Source organism: Coregonus lavaretus (assembly GCF_964263955.1).
Source record: "Coregonus lavaretus genome assembly, chromosome: 37".
Lineage (NCBI taxonomy): Eukaryota > Metazoa > Chordata > Actinopteri > Salmoniformes > Salmonidae > Coregonus > Coregonus lavaretus.
Window position 1 is genome coordinate 15,607,163 of NC_140024.1, and position 21,127 is coordinate 15,628,289.

The 21,127-nt window shown below is 41.9% G+C and overlaps 1 protein-coding gene across 1 annotated transcript; it reads left to right on the plus strand.

Annotated features, from left to right (window-relative positions):
• The first annotated feature begins 12,577 nt into the window (after positions 1-12,577).
• On the plus strand, positions 12,578-20,091 carry LOC311111309 (ammonium transporter Rh type C-like). Its single transcript, XM_084154030.1, has 11 exons — positions 12,578-12,897; positions 13,692-13,884; positions 14,445-14,595; positions 14,801-14,948; positions 15,177-15,343; positions 15,555-15,692; positions 15,969-16,105; positions 16,434-16,558; positions 16,704-16,777; positions 18,587-18,672; positions 18,905-20,091. Exons 1-11 carry the CDS (start codon positions 12,672-12,674, stop codon positions 18,942-18,944), a joined length of 1,485 nt encoding a protein of 494 aa, XP_084010156.1. The 5' UTR covers positions 12,578-12,671; the 3' UTR covers positions 18,945-20,091.
• The last annotated feature ends 1,036 nt before the right edge of the window (positions 20,092-21,127 follow it).

Sequence of the window (21,127 nt, forward strand, 5' to 3'; positions counted from 1 at the left end):
CCTTTGCCAATATAATTCATCCACCTGACAGGTGTGGCATATCAAGAAGTTGAATAAACAGCATGATAATTACACAGGTGCACCTTGTGCTGGGAACAATAAAAGGCCACTAAAATGTGCAGTTCTGTCACACAACACAATGCCACAGATGTCTTAAGTTTTGAGGGAGTGTGCAATTGGCATGCTGACTGCAGGAATGTCCACCAGAGCTGTTGCCATTTCTCTACCATAAGCCGTCTCCAATGTCATTTTAGAGAATTTGGCAGTAAGTCCAACCGGCCTAATAACTGCAGACCACGTGTAACCGCGCCAGCCCAGGACCTCCAAATCCAGCTTCTTCACCTGTGGGATCGTATGAGACCATCCACCCAGACAGGTGCTGAAACTGTGGGTTTGCACAACCGAAGATTCTGACAGTTTGTGCAGAAATTATATCTCAGGGAAGCTCATCTGCATGCTCATCGTCCTCACCAGGGTCTTGACCTACGGCAGTTTGACATTGTAACTGACTTCAGTGAGCAAATGCTCACCTTCGATAGCCGCTGGCACGATGGAGAAGTGTGCTCTTCATGGATGAATCCCGGTTTCAACTGTACCGGGCAGATGGCAGAAAGTGTATGATGTGGTGTGGGAGAGTGATTTGCTGATGTCAATGTTCTGAACAGTGCCCCATGGTGGCGGTGGGGTTATGGTATGGACAGGCATAAGCTATGGACAACGAACACAATTGCATTTTATCGATAGCAATTTGAATGCACAGAGATACCGTGACAAGATCCTGAGGCCCATTGTCGTGCCATTCATCCATCACCTCATATTTCAGCATGATACTGCATGGCCCAATGACGCAAGGATCTGTACACAATTCCTGGAAGCTGAAAATGTCCCAGTTCTTCCCTGGCCTGTTTGGGATGCTCTGGAGCGACGTGTACGACAGTGTGTTCCAGTTCCCGCCAATATCCAGCAACTTCACACAGCCATTGAAGAGGAGTGGGACAACATTCCACAGGCCACAATCGACAGCCTGATCAACTCTATGTGAAGGAGATGTGTCGCGCTGCATGAGGCAAATGGTGGTCACACCTGATATTGACTGGTTTTCTGATCCACACCCCCCTACCTATTTTTTACAAGGTATCTGTGACCAACAGATGGAAATCTATATTGCCAGTCATGTGAAATCCATAGATTAGTGCCTAATTTATTTATTTAAATTGACTGATTTCCTTAAATGAACTGTAACTCAGTAAAATCTTTGAAAATGTTGCATGTTGCGTTTATATTTTTGTTCAGTGTATTTAAATTAATTAAAATCCTCTGATCATGATGATGCCTGTGTTTTCTACTGCTTTTGGGGCGGCAGGTAGCTTAGTGGTTAAGAGCATTGTGCCAGTAACCGAAAGGTCGCTGGTTCTAATCCCCAAGCCGACTAGGTGAAAAATCTGTAGATGTGCCCTTGAGCAAGGCACTTAACCCTAATTGCTCTGCATAAGAGCATCTGCTAAATGACTAAAATGTAAATGTTTTGAAAATGTGGCCATTGGAGAGCAGCGCTGTGTGTGTGAAAGACTGATCCACTTACAGTGAGGCTAGTGATGAGACAATTAACATGTAGATAACTGTGATAGGTGATTTGAAGGAGTCAGGCGCAGGAGGGTAAATCACAGAATACCGAGTTTATTCCGTAGTACAGAGTTATGCTGGATAGCGCAATACAGGCGCACTGGAACAAAAACAGGCACGGGGAAAATATACCCCGGCAATACAAGATACACGTAGCTCAACCGTGCTACTCTCTCCTCACATTAAACAACCACCCACAAGGACAAGGGGGCCAGAGGGAATACTTATACATGTACTAATGAGGGGATATGAACCAGGTGTGTGTAAAAGACAAGACAAAACAAATGGAATGATGAGATATGGAGCGGCAGTGGCTAGAAGGCCGGTGACGACGAACGCCGAAGCCTGCCCGAACAAGTAGAGGAGGCAGCTTCGGAGGAAGTCGTGACAATAACAACTGTATGGTATGTGACACACCCTCTGCATGGGACCTTGTCTAAACATTGATACTGGCACTGTCATATTCTCCGATTCTGGATCTTTATTTCTAGTGCATTGTGCCGCTCATTTGATTCCAGATTCTTAGACTGGCCTTTGTCTACAGGCAGCAATATGTTTTTATTCAGATCTTTCATGTCAAGACCTTTCATCATTAAGACCTTTCACAACAATGCTAAATGACAAGAGAGGAAACAGTAGCCTGTTCCTAGATCTGTTTGTGCATTAGCTAACTTGACACACAATGATAGAAGGGTTGGCTAAAGCACATACAGATCTGGGACCAGACTAGCAAAACAGAGGGCTGAAAAACAGCTAAAAGACAACGGTGACACTCGTGACTCATCTCCATAGCTCTGGATTGTGAAAGGTCATGGCAAGGTCAGCAAATAGCATGACAATCAAGATAAGTGATTTGTGAGCAATTTTCTCATGAGCAACCACTTATTATACAGGAGTGACACCAGAGAGACTCATGAGGACATGCTAACGCCTTCTGTGGAATCACACAAGCATTGCTACTATGCATTGCTTAGAATGAGGCCAATTATTGGGGTATGTCATTGTTAGCCAAATATGTCGCATTATTCCACCTGTCTAAGCATGAGTGAGAATGTACTATATCAATAACCAAATATGTGGATATTGTGTCTAACATTGGCTATTTTTATTTTACATGTGTATAAGATCAAAAGCATGGAGATAAAAAAAAATAGAGGTTTATAATCCTGGTAAGCAGTGGTCATCCCATCCACCGACCGATCCAGGGAAAAGACAGATTAACCTACAGTAGAGTAGCCCAAGTGCTTTGGATCCTGTCTGATGAAGAATGCAGACGTCTAATATGGCAGAGCTTAATAACCATGAATCCTCTGTTGCTCTAACAGGACCAATAACTACACAGTCCTGGAGGAGTGCCAGCAATTCACTCATCACCCATCTTCAGCAAATAGCATGACAGGCAGCCAGCTAGGTGATAAAGATGTCACATTCTCTGTGATAGTGCAACTGTCCTGAAAAGCACCTCGCCAGTTAAGCATGTTCAGTCACTTTCTGCGTCACCTGATTGTCTCATGATGAGTGTTTTCGGTCTCTATAGAGAACAACAAACAAAGCGAACCCATCTGATATTCATATAATTGACTCCAGTGGATGAAAGTAAAGTGTGGCAACGGCCTTTTTCTCTTTTCAGTTATAACACCAGTTTTTTCCCCTCAAACACACATATGTGATCAATAGCAGGTAGCCACAGGCAGTCATTATTAACTACAAAAATGAAAACGCATAAACACAAACTATGAGTTAGTTTGAGTTAAAGATGTTGCAACTACCCATTTAATGTGTACAAAAGTAGGGCAAAATTCACTCTGTTCTAAGTGAGATATAAGGAATGGGACTGGTTTGAAAAGTAGGATCAAATTCACTCTGTTCCAGGAGTTTGCCTCAATTCCTGTAACAGAGTGAATTTGGAACATTGCCTTTAAAAGCTGCAATGCCTATAACTCACGATTGGATTGAATCCCGGCCTTAGTTTGGCCCGAATTTTGTAGACATTAAATGGATTGCTGCAGTTGCAACATATTTGACTCAAACTAACTTTGTGTTTATGCATATTAATTTTTGTAGTTAATATCTAACTACTAAACATATAACTTATAGCAAAGTTGTATTGATAATTATTGATTATTGCAGTGTTCAAACACTCAGTGGTGTGTCTCTAGGTCTTTAGTAGTTGAATAGTAACTACAAAACGAACATGCATAAATGCAAAGTTAGTTTGAGTCAACGATGTTGCAACTGCAGCTTCCCATTTAATGTGTACAAAAGTAGGACCAAATTCACTTTGTTTTAAGTGAGATATGAAGAATTGGTGTGTGTTGATTCCTGGAACAGAGTGCATTTGGTCCTACATTCAAAAGCAGTCCCATTCCCTATCTCACTTATATCAAATAGTGAATGTGACCCTACTTTTGTACACATTAAATACTGTATGTAGCTGCAGTTGTTCTAAGTGAGATATAAGGAATGGGACTGGTTTGAGAAGTAGGACAAAATTCACTCTTCCAGGAATCAACACAACACATGATTTAAATAAAAAAGATAAAAAAGAAAGAATATGCATAAACACAAAGTCAAATATGTTGCAACTGCAGCTACATACAGTATTTATGTGTACAAAAATAAGGCCACATTCACTATTTGATATGTGAGATAAGGAATGGGACTGCTTTTGAATGTAGGACCAAATGCACTCTGTTCCAGGAATCAACGCACACCAATTTCTCATATCTCACTTAAAACAAAGAGTGAATTTGGCCCTACTTGTATACACATGAAATGGGTAGCTGCAGCTGCAATATCTTTGACTGAAATGAGCTTTGTGTTAATCATATTCATTGTTGTAGTTAAAGGGGAACTGCACCCGCTGATTTGGCGGCCATGACAGAAGCCAAATGTGAGTTGGCTTGGGGGTGTGGTTTGATGTGGGTGTTTCTTGGGTGTGTCCTTGCCACACCCATCTGTCAAAACCTTGCCTGCAGCGGTTTCCCCCCACTCAATCACAACAAACACACCTCCTGCAATTTGAGTTCAATAACTACAGGCAGATAGATGTATGTTGAGATGCCGGATGAAGCTTTGAATAGGTCAGTAGCCTACAGAGTAATATGAGACTAATGCAATTGCTGAATTTATGTAGACATTCTAAACTAAGTGTTTTGATAACTTTCAAATGTAGTAACAGGTCCATGTACAATAAACAACCCTTTACATAATACCATAGAAGCAGTGTTCTGCTAATATAACAATGTGCACCTTTCATTGTCATTCCCAGGCATTTTGTCTGGTGGTAATAGGGCTACTTTGGCAAACATGTCAGAGTGGTCATAACTTCCTGTGTGGTGTCCCGTATACAGCAGGAATTCCCTGATCCTGGTGAAGAATACACAGGGTTTCTCCCTCCCCATATTGACTGATACCATTCAATTCAAGAATAAAAAAAGACAATACAAGTAAAAGTTGTCTAGTAAAATTATAATGCTGAGTGCCAGGTCTCTGCACGTCTCCAAGTGCTGGCTCCATAGATGCATCTTGATATCTGACAAACATTCACTCACTGGCCAGTTTATTAGGTACACCCATCTATGTAGTACCGGGTCGGACCCCCCTTTGCCTCCAGAACAGCCTGAATTATTCGGGGCATTCTACAAGGCGTCGGAAATGTTCCACAGAGATGTTGGTCCATACTGACGCGATGGCATCACGCAGTTTCTGCAGATTGGACGGTGGTAGATTCATGCTGCGAACAGCCCGTTCCATCTCTATTGGATTGAGGTCTGGGGACTGTGCAGGCCACTCAAGTAAACTGAACTCGCTGTCATGTTCCAGGCAATGTTTTTCCACTCCTCAATTGTCCAGTGTTGGTGATCGCGTGCCCACTGGAGCCCCTTCTTCTTGTTTTTAGAAGATAGGAGTGGAACCCTGTGTGGTCATCTGCTGCAATAGCCCATCCGTGACAAGGATCAACGAGTTGTGTGTTCCAAGATGCCATTCTGCACACCACTGTTGTACTGTGCCGTTATTTATCTGTTTGTGGCCCGCCTGCTAGATTACACGATTCTTGCCATTCTCCTTTGACCTCTCTTGCCAATCTCCTTCGGCCACCCACAGGACTGCCGCTGACTGGATGTTTTTTTGTTTGTCGCACCACTCTCAGTAAACCCTAGACACTGTTGTGTGTGAAAAGCCCAGGAGGGAGGCCGTTTCTGAGATACTGGATCCGGCACTCCTGGCACCGACTATCATACCATGCTCAAAGTCGCTTAGGCCACTCGTTTTGCCCATTCTAACATTCAATCGAACAGTAACTGAATGCCTCAATGCCTGTCTGCCTGCTTTATATAGCAAGCCACGGCCATGTGACTCACTGTCTGTAGGAGAGATACATTTTTGTGAACAAGGTGGTGTACCTAATAAACTGGCCAATGAGTGTATACTATGTTGAAGTTTGAACAGGTCAGACTAAACCTATCTAATTCTGGTCTCCCCAACGACAACCATTGGTGAGCAGGCAAGAGGTGAGGCTAGAGGTAAGGTCTTTGCCAGCGCCCCATTGATGGGCATAGCAGCGTAGATCAGCTCCTGGCCCCTCATCAAAAATACTGGTCGGTCATACACAAACACACACGCAAAGCACTGATTACATTATCAATGGTGGTTATGATTACCATGGTGGAACCAACCTGATTGCTGCATTCACCTTTCTATTTCACTTCAGATATAATGGTATGTGAAGTGAAATACAGTGGTAAACGCAGCGAACAGGCTGGTTCCACCAGGCTAAGTTATGAAGGTGAATTGGGAAAAAACTCTAAACTGTTTTGACCTTTGACCAGGACAAAGCTTTTTGATAATGCACTTCACAACCAAAATGGCTCTACTACTTATATCTGCTTGGTTGGGTAACTAACCTACTAGTTTATCAAACCGGGTATTTTTTTATAAACATTTCACATTACACACATTACCGTTGTTGATGAAGCTGTCTGTGTCACCAGGTCAGTAACTCGGGTCTAGCTACAGTGCCCTGCAAAAGTATTAACCCCCCTTGGCGTTTTTCCTATTTTGTTGCATTACAACCTGTACAGTGGCTTGCGAAAGTATTCACCCCCCTTGGCATTTTTCCTATTTTGTTGCCTTACAACCTGGAATTAAAATGGATTTTTTGGGTGTTTGTATCATTTGATTTACACAACATGCCTACCACTTTGAAGATGCAAAATATTTTTTTTTGTGAAACAAACAAGAAATAAGACAAAAAAACAGAAAAACTTGAGCGTGCATAACTATTCACCCCCCCCAAAGTCAATACTTTGTAAAGCCACCTTTTGCAGCAATTACAGCTGCACGTCTCTTGGTGTATGTCTCTATAAGCTTGGCACATCTAGCCACTGGGAATTTTGCCCATTCTTCAAGGCAAAACTGCTCCAGCTCCTTCAAGTTGGATGGGTTCCGCTGGTGTACAGCAATCTTTAAGTCATACCAAATATTCTCAATTGGATTGAGGACTGGGCTTTGACTAGGCCATTCCAAGACATTTAAATGTTTCCCCTTAAACCACTCGAGTGTTGCTTTAGCAGTATGCTTAGGGTCATTGTCCTGCTGGAAGGTGAACCTCCGTCCCAGTCTCAAATCTCTGGAAGACTAAAACAGGTTTCCCTCAATAATTTCCCTGTATTTAGCGCCATCCATCATTCCTTCAATTCTGACCAGTTTCCCAGTCCCTGCTGATGAAAAACATCCCCACAGCATGATGCTGCCACCACCATGCTTCACTGTGGGGATGGTGTTCTCGGGGTAATGAGAGGTGTTGGGTTTGCGCCAGACATAGCGTTTTCCTTGATGGCCAAAAAGCTCAATTTTAGTCTCATCTGACCAGAGTACCTTCTTCAATATGTTTGGAGAGTCTCCCACATGCCTTTTGGCGAACACCAAACGTGTTTGCTTATTTTTTTATTTAAGCAATGGCTTTTTTCTGCTCACTCTTCCGTAAAGCCCAGCTTTGTGGAGTGTACGGTTTAAAGTGGTCCTATGGACAGATACTCCAATCTCCGCTGTGGAGATTTGCAGCTCCTTCAGGGTTATGTTTGGTCTCTTTGTTGCCTCTCTGAATAATGCCCTCCTTGCCTGGTCCGTGACTTTTGGTGGGCGGCCCTCTCTTCGCAGGTTTGTTGTGGTGCCATTATTCTTTCAATTTTTTTATAATGGATTTAATGGTGCTCCGTGGGATGTTCAAAGTTTCAGATATTTTTTTATAACCCAACCCTGATCTGTACTTCTCCACAACTTTGTCCCTGACCTGTTTGGAGAGCTCCTTGGTCTTCATGGTGCCGCTTGCTTGGTGGTGCCCCTTGCTTAGTGGTGTTGCAGACTCTGGGGCCTTTCAGAACAGGTGTATATATTCTGAGATCATGCGACAGATCATGTGACACTTAGATTGCACATAGGTGGACTTTATTTAACTAATTTTGTGACTTCTGAAGGTAATTGGTTGCACCAGATCTTATTTAGGGGCTTCATAGCAAAGGGGGTGAATACATATGCACGCACCACTTTTCTGTTATTTATTTTTTTTAGAATCTTTTTAAACAAGTTATTTATTTATTTTCATTTCACTTCACCAATGTCCATGACATGAAATCTAAATAAAAATCAATTTAAATTGCTGGTTGTAATGCAACAAAATAGGAAAAACGCCAAGGGGGATAAACTTTTGCAAGGCACTGTAACTCCAATAATCTCCAAACTTCTCAGAAGCCTATCTCCCCATCCCTCAGCGTTACCTGAGTTTTTTTTTGGTCCACACATCACGATGCAGGAAACCTCATGACACAGCCAGGGGTTTTGCGTCAGTGTGTGACATCTTAAAAGTGAGTTATCACATGACTAGCCATTATGAAGGGTTTCACGTCAGTGTGGTATGATGAAGTGTATCTCTGTTGTAGATCAATGCTCTCTGTCAGCAGACTATCGGGAGTGTCAAGCTTTACTTTGAGTGAGCGTGGGTTGCTGTCACCCAGAGATAGCTGTCTGTCTCTCATTCCTCTACGCTATCACCTATCTCATGAATGCATACTGTATGTCTCTGTAACAGTCTGAGGAAAGAATTTACAGTTGCTACCTCCATATGCATCAACCAAGGTGCACGAACAAAGGAGCAAACTGGAAATGTGAGAGATACTCTGATAACTCTTGGAGGACAACTATAATAATACGTATTTATTATTAAAACCTAGTAAACCTCCAATCTGTAAGGGTTATTAGTGACATCCAGTTATTAATCACCTGGCAAAGGATGTGATGTGAGCCAAGGGAAGCCTCACTCTGAGCCAATGTGTTGCTCAGACTTCTGCAGTATCCTGTATCACATCAATCACATTTGATTAGTTATCACAGTAGAGATGGTATGAGTGATGAGGAGCTTTCTGAGACAAAGGGAAACAATCACTGGGCTTGGGCCTTAATGGAACTTTTACTATTGTTCCTGTTTTCTTTGGCTTCTATTCTATTACTGTGTTATAGCAATGATATAATGCAGAATGGGTGAATTATAAATCTTCTTGTGTCGTAAATCCCTGACTTAAAGGACAAATCCACTCCAAAACTATATTTTGGTATTCTTTTCATTAGTCTACTGTTGATACAGTCCCCAAATGTTTTGCATGTCAGCAGTCAAGTTTTCAAGACATTGGACTTTCAAGAAGCAAAGTGTCACTTGCCACATCATATGATGCAAAACGCATAGTGGATTTTCCTTTAAGCCAGCAAGGTGGAAAAATCTGCCGTTCTACCCTTGAGCAAGGCAGTTAACCTCCAACAACAACTGCTTCCCGGACGCCAATGACGTCGACGTCGATTAAGGCAGCCCCCCGCACCTCTGATTCAGAGGGGTTGGGTTAAATGCGGAAGACACATTTCGGTTGAATGCATTCAGTTGTGCAACTGACTAGGTATCCCCCTTTCCCTTATCTTCACATCTCCGATGTTGTGTCATTCAGATTCACTGTCTCTCTCCTTCATAGCTATAGCCTGGTCCAGGATCTGTGCTATAATTCCAACTCCTTGTCACGGAAAACAATGAAAGACATGACAATTCCATAAGTAGTTGGCATTAAGGCAATCACAGCTACGTTTTAGGAGAGAGGGCCCTGTTGCTTTCCACTGTACATCTTCTCTTATCCTCAGAGCTCAAGTGCTTTTACATCCCTCAGTGGTGTCAGAGATGGTTAATAGTGTTATGGTATGGCAGCATTGGCAGGCAAACCACATTCACTGTTTTGGGCAGAGAGGGGTAAGAAAGCAAAACTCAGAAATTGCCTGAAGAATCTGTGGTGCGCTGATCTGTGACTCACCTGCCTATTGATTGGCAGCTCTCCATGAGATCTTATGCTACATCACTGGTGGAATGTATCAGCACCGTGACAATGACAGTAGAGGACACCACACCATGTGATAGAGATCATTGTAGGAATGTAGCTTTGAAGATAAAGATCTAAATGCCTCCATAATATCCCTCTGTCACATTGTTTCACTGATTAGTTTTGTTTGTGAAATGTTTGTATAACTCACCTTGGCCCAACTGAATTTAAGGTCTTCTGGAGGTACTGGAGGCTAGCGGCTATGTCTGACATTCACTCAAACTTTTAATTAAAACAAACACTGAAAAAACCTGAACTTTCTTTAAGGCATTGCCCTGGTTTAGTCTGTCTCTAATGGTTAGTTATTCAAAGGCTGTTCAGGCTCATAACAATGAGGAGGTGAGACCCAGTCATACATATCTTTTTTAATAAGGTTGTTGTATTATTCCTAACCATCAGAGAACTCCTTATTAGACAACCTATTAGATATGCAAGGCACTTTCATCCTCGTACAATTTTTTTTTTTTTTTTTTACAGACAACATATTTTGTTGAAGTTATATCCTGTAGTTGAAGCCTCAGTGCCAGTCGGTTTGTGCTATCATACCAACTCCTAGTCACTTATTATCATGCCAATGTTACGGTTGGCTTGATAATGACAGCAATGAAGTTGGCATTGGCAAGACCACAAACAGAGATGGGACCAGGCTACCATAGTTGAACACTGGGGATAACATTGTAAAGAGACACCTCAAAACTATTCTGAAATGCAATAAGCAAAATGGAAAATTGATACCAATTATTTTGTGCTACTACAGCACATAATAATTGCATTTCATGTTGATTACAGTACAATATCAATTAAAGTTTTACCTAACAGTTTTTTATGCGTATGCCGCTAAAATCTTGTACAGTACCAAGACCATGAGTTTGTTCATAAATTCACTTCTGATTATCAACTGTCAGAAACTACAGTAGATGTTAGAATAGCAAAATAAACGCTCCAGGGCCTTGGTCATAGTTAAGATAAGAGTTGTCAGCGAGACACCAACTAAGACAGCAACCAACATCACGCTGTGTGTGTGTCTGTCACGCGTGTTCTTATCAGGCCCCATGTGTACGCGTCGCCTGCATATCTAGAAAACACATGCAGTTAGGAGGATGTCCTCTTCAAGTACAGGTGCACAGGCCCTTAGTGATACAGTATACTGAGTTCACTAAGGGTTGTAAATGAGTATCTTTTCTATTGCACTGACCTTAAATTCTATCAATAATGCACCAACTAAGTTGCAAGCTAGAGGTAGAAGATTTGGTATTGCAATTTGCATAGCCTTGGCTCAACATTATTAGGCTACATAAATTATGTCTGCTTAAATGGATTAAGGAAGACAGACATCGTCAATGGGTACTCACATTTAGAACAAAAATTATAATTTGTTTTTCCAAACATACATATTTAAATATATGTTAGTTCATGCTTTACAGACAGTGCATAGGGCAATATCCCCCCGAAGATGCACATGCAGTTCAGGCTATGCTCAAACCCTACCTCCCAACCTGAGCACTCCGTTCAGCCACCCCTGGTCTCTTGGCCCTCCCACCACTAAGGGAGGGCAGCTCCTGCTCAGCCCAGTCAAAGCTCTTCTCTGTCCTGGCACCCCAATGGTGGAACAAGCTTCCCCCTAAAGTCAGGACAGCGGTCCCCGCCCATCTTCCAAAAACCTCTGAAACCCTACCTCTTTGAAGAATATCTTAAATAACTCTCACTTACCATCTAAACCGCTGTGAAATGTATTTTCCATAACCCCCCAAAAAAGATGCAAAAACGTGACTTAGAATTAGCGCACATAGAACATATCTATCGCTTCTTAGACTTGCTTTCAATGAGAATGACAGATCTATAACTCAAATTTCTATGTGAATTTGGTCTGGTCGCCCAAAAAGTTACATATTGCATTTTTAAATGTTGTATATATCTGTCTTTTGACTACAAAAAATGTCAACCATGACCTACAGTATTTGTGGTTTCCCTGACCTTCTCTAATGTAGAATGTTGTTTGTAATGAATACTGCTATATCAGTTCTGCTTTGTAACCCCAGGCTGCAGCCAATGTGTTCTCAGGGCAAGTCGTATTATTCTGTAAGTAAATCTCTGACACTACATTAAGAATGATATATTACATTACTTTAGGTTGCATTATGAATGGAATAGCGGTCGTACAATATCATACGAATTGGATGACTTAACTTATCATACATCTTGGAGGATGTATAGTATTATACGGAGGACGTATAGTATTATACCTCTTTCTTTGAGACCAGGTTGTTTGTTGCGCAGTAACAACAAAGGAGATCTCTTCTAACCACAAAAAATGGCAACCAAATGTCTTTTTTGGGGTTTTCCTCTAACCCCTCTAATGCAACATGTTGTTTGTGACAAACAATCAAATGCACGGGACTCTCTGCTGCCTTTGGGACAGCTTCATGCCAGATGTCATATATCAAGGTGTCAGAGGGCGGGAAGGGGGAGGGATGGTTTGTCGCTGGGTAGGGCAACAGCTGGCACACACTGGGGACACACCTCTCCTCTGTCCCATATATACCTGTACTGGTACAGCCTGTATTCTCAGGGTCACAGCCACACTCAGGGCAGGTCAAAGAGCATCACTCTCTCAGCACTCACTCGGCCACCACCATGGAGAATTGCGGCCAGGGATGCCAAGACTACACCTCTCGGCCTAAGAACACCAACATCCGTCTTAGTCTGCCGGTAGTCTGCTTCGTCTGGCAGATCGCCATGATCATCCTCTTCGGAGTATTCATCCGCTACGACGAGGAGTCGGACGCACACTGGGTAGAAACCAAGGCCCATGACAACATCACCAGCGACATAGAGAATGACTTCTACTTCAGATACCCCAGTAAGTACATTCATAATCACTGGACTGCCTGGTGCATCCTTTAGGTTGACAATATACAGTAAATGTATGATTCATGGTTTCATCTTCATTGCAATGATAAAGAATCAGGTTATTAATAAGTGGCATGCTTGCTGTTTGATCAGATGATAACTTTTGATCTCTAGGATGTTTGCAATTTCCCCTGTGAAATCCCCTAGACAACAATCTCAGTCTCAGTTATTTTGAAAGCATCTATTCATTAATGGACTAATGCAGTGACAGTCCAAATGTGCCTCTCTAACTTGGGTTAAAACTACGTATCCTCTTTACCAAATGTTGGTCAGTGGTTATTTCCAATTTGTCTGATTCTAGCTTGGTTTATACCAGCTTCTGATGGTGCATCTTTGCTGATAGCCAGGCTGAATGAGTGACAAGTTAAGTTTGATAATTGTGATGTTATGTGGCATCTGTTTCATCTTGTAATATGATGTGTTTTGATTTGTCAGGGATTATATCCTACCTGTAGCTCTGGCATGTAAACTGATAGGGTGTGTCTCCTAAACCTGCTAATCTGATGATGACATATCCAATTGAACATGTCGAGTTAACAACTTTAAAACTTTGACCAAATGGTACAGAACATCAGGGCTGGTTTTATCAAAAACTATGCAACTACTGAGAGCCCCTTGCATTGGATGCAATAACATGTTGCATTAACTATTAGGATTTATTTCACACTTTGAATAATTACCCCCCCCCCCCCCCCCTCTCTCTCTCTCTCACTCTCTTTCTCCATCTAACCCTCCTCTCTCCAGGCTTCCAGGATGTCCATGTGATGATCTTTGTGGGTTTCGGGTTCCTCATGACTTTCCTGAAGAGGTACAGCTTCGGCGGGGTCGGCTTCAACTTCCTCATTGCCTCCTTCGGCCTGCAGTGGGCTCTACTCATGCAAGGCTGGTTCCACTCTCTAGACCCCCAGACTGGAAAGATCTACATCGGTATTGAAAGGTATGCAAGTGCACTGATGTGCATCTATGAGGCTGCAATTTTTTCAGTAATTAGAGTGAGAACTGATGAGGTATGCACACATAGGATCATACTGAGACAATGGCAGAATGGTTATAAGAGAAATAGACTGTACCATAGACTCTATTAGGGTTACGCAAGCTGTCACCATGGGTTAAGCAGTGATGGGTTAAACCAGGGATGGGCAACTGGCGGCCCGCGGGCCTCATTCGACCTGCGACCTCCCTTTTGTAAGCCCGCGGACCAATAAATAAAAAATATATTAATCATATTATTATTTTATTTTATTTATTTGGGGGGGGGGACTCAGTCAGGGTCTCAACTTACTATTGAGAGTTAGAATAATAGAATACACAAGGTGCAATTTCAAAATGTGCATCAGCAGTCACTGAAAGAAAGCCAAGACCTGAAGGATGATTACTTACTGATCTAGTCATTCAGGTTTTAGTACTGTATGCATGACTGACTCTCACATGACTCTCGGTTAATAGTCATAACGCATCTCTGTCTCCACCCCACCCACCTGTGTCCTCTATCTGCAGTCTGATCAATGCTGACTTCTGTGTGGCGGGCTGTCTCATAGCCTACGGGGCAGTGCTGGGCAAAGTCAGCCCGGTCCAGCTGTTGGTTATGACCCTGTTTGGTGTCACTCTGTTCGCTGTGGAAGAGTACATCATCCTGAACCTACTTCATGTGAGTCCCATCAAGCACTATCTGGACGTACAACTATTAAATCATACACACTGTATTAACCATGGTTGGATTAATGGAATTCACCCTATAACCTTGATATAGTAACTTGTTTATGTAACCTCAATGGCCTTTGACATCTGCCTGCAGCCACGTAATCACATGGTTTGGTACACCTGCTAACAAATGACTGTTTCTGTCCCCACAGGCTAGAGATGCAGGTGGCTCAATGGTTATTCACACCTTTGGAGGTTATTATGGTCTGGCCATCTCCTGGGTCCTTTACCGACCTAATTTACACCAGAGCAAGCGTATGCAGGGCTCTGTGTACCACTCCGATACTTTCGCCATGATCGGTGAGTTGCCTGTCGGAGTCAGTAGTCGTTCATTGCATAAACATATGAATGGTTCTGATTTGCTCTGTGTGTGTTTCACTCTCTATGGTGATGGTGACCTATCTTTAGTTTGTAGAAGTTTCTGTCATGGCACTGTTCCTGTTCTGACACTGTTCCTGTTCTGAAGTGTGTGTGGTGATCAGGTGTGTTTGGTGTGTTTTAACTGTGTGGTCCCTTCTCTCTCCTCAGGCACACTGTTCCTGTGGATGTTCTGGCCCAGTTTCAACTCGGCCATCACTGACCATGGAGACGGTCAGCACAGGGCAGTCATCAACACCTACCTGGGCTTGGCCTCTACTGTCCTCACCACAGTGGCCATCTCCAGCCTCTCCCAGAAGAATGGCAAGCTTGATATGGTAAGGAACCATTACTGTGTGTGTGTGTGTTTGTGTGTGTGTGTGTGTGTGTGTGTGTGTGTGTTTGCACGTACACATGTAACATTCTCTGTAACTTTGTATTTGTGACACTAACTGACAACCTCTCAGTCTACATAATCCTCCTCTGCTCTCATCTCATTGACTGACATGTTTTCGAGTCTCATGACTGGTGCTCTCTCTTGCATAACAGGTTCATATCCAGAATTCCACCCTAGCGGGGGGTGTTGCCTTGGGGACAGCGGCTGAGTTTATGGTGTCTCCCTACGGCGCTCTGATCGTGGGGTTCTTCTGCGGCATAATCTCTACCATGGGCTACCTCTTCATTTCTGTGAGTCTCACCCCTGGTCACCATCCACTCACAGCTTGAAGCTAGAATGGCTTGTTTTGTAGGCGTAGTAGGTTCTGTCCAAAGAAAGTTATTACAAAACACAAAACGATTATTTACCTCTTATGAATGATGTTGGGGGCACACTCAAAAAAGAATGTATAGCACTCTAAATGGCTGCCTAATCTTTATTGGGCAGATTCCTTTGCCATAAACGGTAGCACACTATTTGGGGCTGTGTACGGGTGTGTTGTTAAAACTTGACCTGTCTCCTTCCAGCCCTTCTTGGAGAAGACACTGAAGATCCAGGACACGTGTGGAATACACAACCTGCACGCCATGCCTGGGGTGATTGGCGGGATAGTTGGAGCCATCACTGCTGCAGCTGCCAGCGAGTCAGTCTACGGAAAGCAGGGGTGAGTCAAAAGACCTGAGGGCCTGAGGCTACACTGTCAAACCACACAAACCTGAACATGTACCCTTGTTACTAGACAATCAGAACACAGATTCACCCACACCCTCTCATAAACAAATCATATCACACAGTTACTGTATGTCACAGGACATATCTTAAACGATTAATGTCATTTTACACCAAACAATTTATGTCACAGTCACAGTTTAGACTGTAATCCAACAGTTAGTTGGCATTTATTTGGAAATATACATAATCATTAGAAGACTCAACATAAAGCTTAAATATGGAACACAATCTGACTTTATATATTGTTATTTTCCGACCAGGTTGATCAACACGTTTGACTTCACTGGAGACTTTAAGAACAGAACCGTGTTAACTCAGGGTGGATACCAGGCCGCTGGCATGTGTGTGTCCATCGTCTTCGGGATTGGAGGCGGAGCTATAGTCGGTGAGTTTGGCCGAGATAGCATAGCTCAGAGATAGAGAGGAGCCATGGGCATATAAAGGGTGACCTAGAGGTGACATGGGTGCTATAGGGGGTGACGTACCTGAAGGAGAGAGACTGAAGTTGACACTATCTCCTCTGTTCACAGGTTCCATCCTGAAGTTACCCATCTGGGGCGATCCTGCGGATGAGAACTGCTTCGATGATGAGATGTACTGGGAGGTAAGGGAACCAGCCACTCTTCACCGGATGTTCACAATACAACCACTAGGTGGTGCCATTGTCTTTGATTTAGTCTCACGTGACGAACTACAGACCACCTTAGAGATCTACACTACCCGACAAAAGTTTGGACACACCTACTCATTCAAGGGTTTTTCTTTATTTGTACTATTTTCTACATTGTAGAATAATAGTGAAGACATCAAAACTATGAAATAACACATATGGAATCATGTAGTAACCAAAAAAGTGTTAAACAAATCAAAATATATTTGAGATTCTTCAAATAGCCACATTTTGCCTTGATGACAGCTTTGCACACTCTTGGCATTCTCTCAACCATCTTCATGAGGTAGTCACCTGGAATGCATTTCAATTAACAGGTGTGCCTTCTTAAAAGTGAATTTGTGGAATTTATTTCCTTCTTAATGTGTTTGAACCAATCAGTTGTTTTGTGACAAGGAAGGGGTGGTATTCAGAAGATAGCCCTATTTGGTAAAAGACCAAGTCCATGTTATGGCAAGAACAGCTCAAATAAGCAAAGAGAAATGACAGTCCATCATTACTTTAAGACATGAAGGTCAGTCAATACTGAAAATCTCAAGAACTTTTAAAGTTTCTTCAAGTGCAATCGCAAAATCCATCAAGCGCTATGATGAAACTGGCTCTAATGAAGACTGCCACAGGAATGGAAGACCCAGAGTTACATCTGCTGCAGAGGATAAGTTCATTAGCCTCAGAAATTGCAGCCCAAATAAATGCTTCACAGGGTTTAAGTAACAGACACATCTCAACATCAACTGTTCAGAGTTGACTGTGTGAATCAGGCCTTCATGGTCGAATTGCTGCAAAGAAACCACTACTAAAGGACACCAATAATAAGAAGAGACCTGCTTGGGCCAAGAAACATGAGCAATGGACATTAGACCGGTGTAAATGTGTCCTTTGGTCTGGAGTCCAAATTGGAGATTTTTGGTTCAAACCGCTGTGTCTTTGTGAGACGCGGTGTGGGTGGACGGATGATCTCCGCATGTGTATTTCCCACTGTAAAGCATGGAGGAGGAGGTGTTATGGTGTGGGGGTGTTTTGCTGGTGACACTGTCTGTGGTTTATTTAGAATTCAAGACATACTTAACCAGCATGGCTACCACAGCATTCTGCAGCGATTCGCCATCCCATCTGGTTTGGGCTTAGTGGGACTATCATTTGTTTTTCAACAGTACAATGACCCAACACATCTCCAGGCTGTGTAAGGGATATTTTACTAAGACGGAGAGTGATGGAGTGCTTCATCAGATGACCTGGCCTCCACAATCCCCCGACCTCAACCCAATTGAGATGGTTTGGGATGAGTAGGACGGCAGCGTGAAGGAAAAGCAGCCAACAAGTGCTCAGCGTATGTGGGAACTCCTTCAAGACTGTTGGAAAAGCATTCCAGGTGAAGCTGGTTGAGAGAATGCCAAGCGTGTGCAAAGCTGTCATCAAGGCAAAGGGTGGCTATTTGAAGAATCTTAAATATAAAATATATTTGATTTGTTTAACACTTTTATGGTTACTACATGATTCCATATGTGTTATTTCATAGTTTTGATGTCTTCACTATTATTCTACAATGTAGAAAATAGTACAAATAAAGAAAAACCCTTGAATGAGTAGGTGTGTCCAAACTTTTGACTGGTACTGTACATCTGAATTGTTATGATTTAAAAGGTCAATAGTCAATAAAACTATTGCATTAAATTTATCACACTGAAGACATTTCACACAAGTATGACAATAAAACTTAAATCACCTATGATTTCTTCACAGCTCCCTGATGAAGATGAAGAGCATCAGGAGAGCATCCCTCCCATTCTGGAGTACAACAACCACATTATCCACAAGCAGCAAGACCTGTAAGTCCATTCAGCAGGCTCTGTTTGATCATATCACAAAAATAGTGTGTGATATGTTGAAGTTATAATCAAGGATTAGTTTTAAATACAGTACTTGTTTATAGATAATCCTTTCTCAAACCATTATGGTCTCTGTTGATTGTAATGACTAATCATTCCACAAGATGGAGTACTGTAGGGAAAAATGTGTGTTTCACATTCTAATTCTGTGATTTTCTTTGTCTCTTCACAGAGCTGAGTCCAACTTCTCTGTAGAAAACTGTGAAAGCTAAATACAGAAATGTTAGGACACCACTACCCAAACACGTGCTGCTGGACCACGGAACAACCACGGACCAACCACGGAAATCCAACAGACAACTGAACTCCCCCTAAATGAAGACACCTAAACAAGGCACCTTTAAGACACGCTTTATTGAATCTTATGTTAAGGTCATTAGATACATTTGATACTGTATGTGCCTCCGTCCCCCGCCACCCACACCATTAGATCACATAGACACTTCCTGGATGGTTATGTACTGTCATGAAGCACTGTGTGCTGAATTCTGGCAAAATGCTGATCTATTGAAAGGACCTCAAAGATCTGCACTTAATCCACATTATGGATGTCCAACTATAACCTGCTACACAAAATGGCCAATAAAGCTTTTCCTGAGCATTGGTATACTCTGTAATATATGTATTTACACAAAACAATCACACGTTGTGAAATCTTTGATCACAACCACTCTGAATTGAATGAGGATGAGGAAAGGATTTTTTATGAAATTACTTTGACCAATCCTCATTTTGTAGCCTTGTATGTTTTCTTTTGTCTGAGAAAAATGTGTTTTAATACAGCTGGTGCATATGTAAAGAGGACAGTCATTTACTTTTAGTTAATCATGAATATCTTGTTTATAGTGCTTTGTAAAAACCCAAAAGGGTTTTGCTCTATTTTCCCAATGCAGGAGTACACTTTGAGCCCCCAATGTGATCATTTTCTTTGTTTGGGATAAAGATTTACAGTATTTAACCAAGGAGTCAGTGATGAGTAATAGAAGTACATTTAAACTTTACTTGAAAGTTTTTGGTAACATAATGTATTTAAACATTACCTATGATGAAAATTACAGGCCTCTCTCATCTTTTTAAGTGGGAGAACTTGCACAATTGGTGGCTGACTAAATAATTTTTTTCCCCACTGTATGTATATGCAAACACATTTTCATCACTATCTCTAATGATTGAATGGATCCCCTGCCTTCTGAGATGCCCTCTATGTCTTCCACCTCTTAATTATGTTTTTACTGTACTGTTGTCTGAGTGACAGAAGTTATTTAGATGTTTTATGTAAATCTTATTCTATACTTAAAATCATGTTTATTTAAATGTTGCTACTCACATAACTTAATAAATCAAATGTGATGTGAGATATACCATGTTTGCCTCTTCTCCTTGAAGATAGCTCCACAGCCTTGCAAGATGGATGTTAGGATGTGTATATCTGATGTCATGCTCAGTGTGAATGAGAAGATACTGTACACAAGATGTACATACAGACCAGCATGATCAACATGTACCGTCACAGGTGGGACCTTTTGAATATCCACCACTATGGTGAGGTAATGAAGGGCTTAAATAAATGACCTGCTATCCTTTTAAAAGGCAACTGCAGTCAGGAATTTTGGAGAGGGCAAACACTTTTCACTGCACACAAAATTGCTTTTTCAAAGCAGGTTAGGAAAATTAACATAGCACGTTAGGAGACTGAGGTTAAGGTTAAGATAAAGGATTTGGGTTAGAGTTAGCAAAAATGATCTCCTAACCTGCTACGAAAATCTGTTTGTATCGAAGTGCCGTGAAAAGTGTGTCCCCCTTTTGGAGAGACTACTACTATGGGGCCTACACCATTTGACCATGTCTGTTTGAGGATGATGAATTGTTTGATGATTGTTTGAAAGTCATGGTAAATCTTCTATTTCAAATCAGTAATATTATTGAAATTGTTTTGAATATATGAATCATGTAAATGTTATTGACTGTAGGTATAACAAGATGCATTGGGACAGGGTACAACTAAGGAGAGTTTGAAAGGAGGTTTATTATGTAAGTTGCCTCTGAAATTGATCTAATGTCTGTATATTTGCAAGTTTAAATGTGACTAACTGGCATTTTCATGTATTTTCTAGATGCTTAATACAGCAGCTGTACTTTAACTTTTATAAAACTGTATTTTGTCTAAAGCCACTACCCCAATAGTTTAGCTATTTAATTGTATTGAGTACATTCTTGGTTAGAGTTCAGGTAGGCCTATCTCTGCCTATTATTTGAGTGCTCCAACTTGTTTAACAGGAATTACTCATTTTTGGCTAGTGCTTCAGTTAAAGGTGGGTTTGAAAAGTGTGTTGCGCTCAAGTCTTTTCCTCATAGACGTGCTGTGAGTCATTTGTGTGGTGTGAATCACTATTAC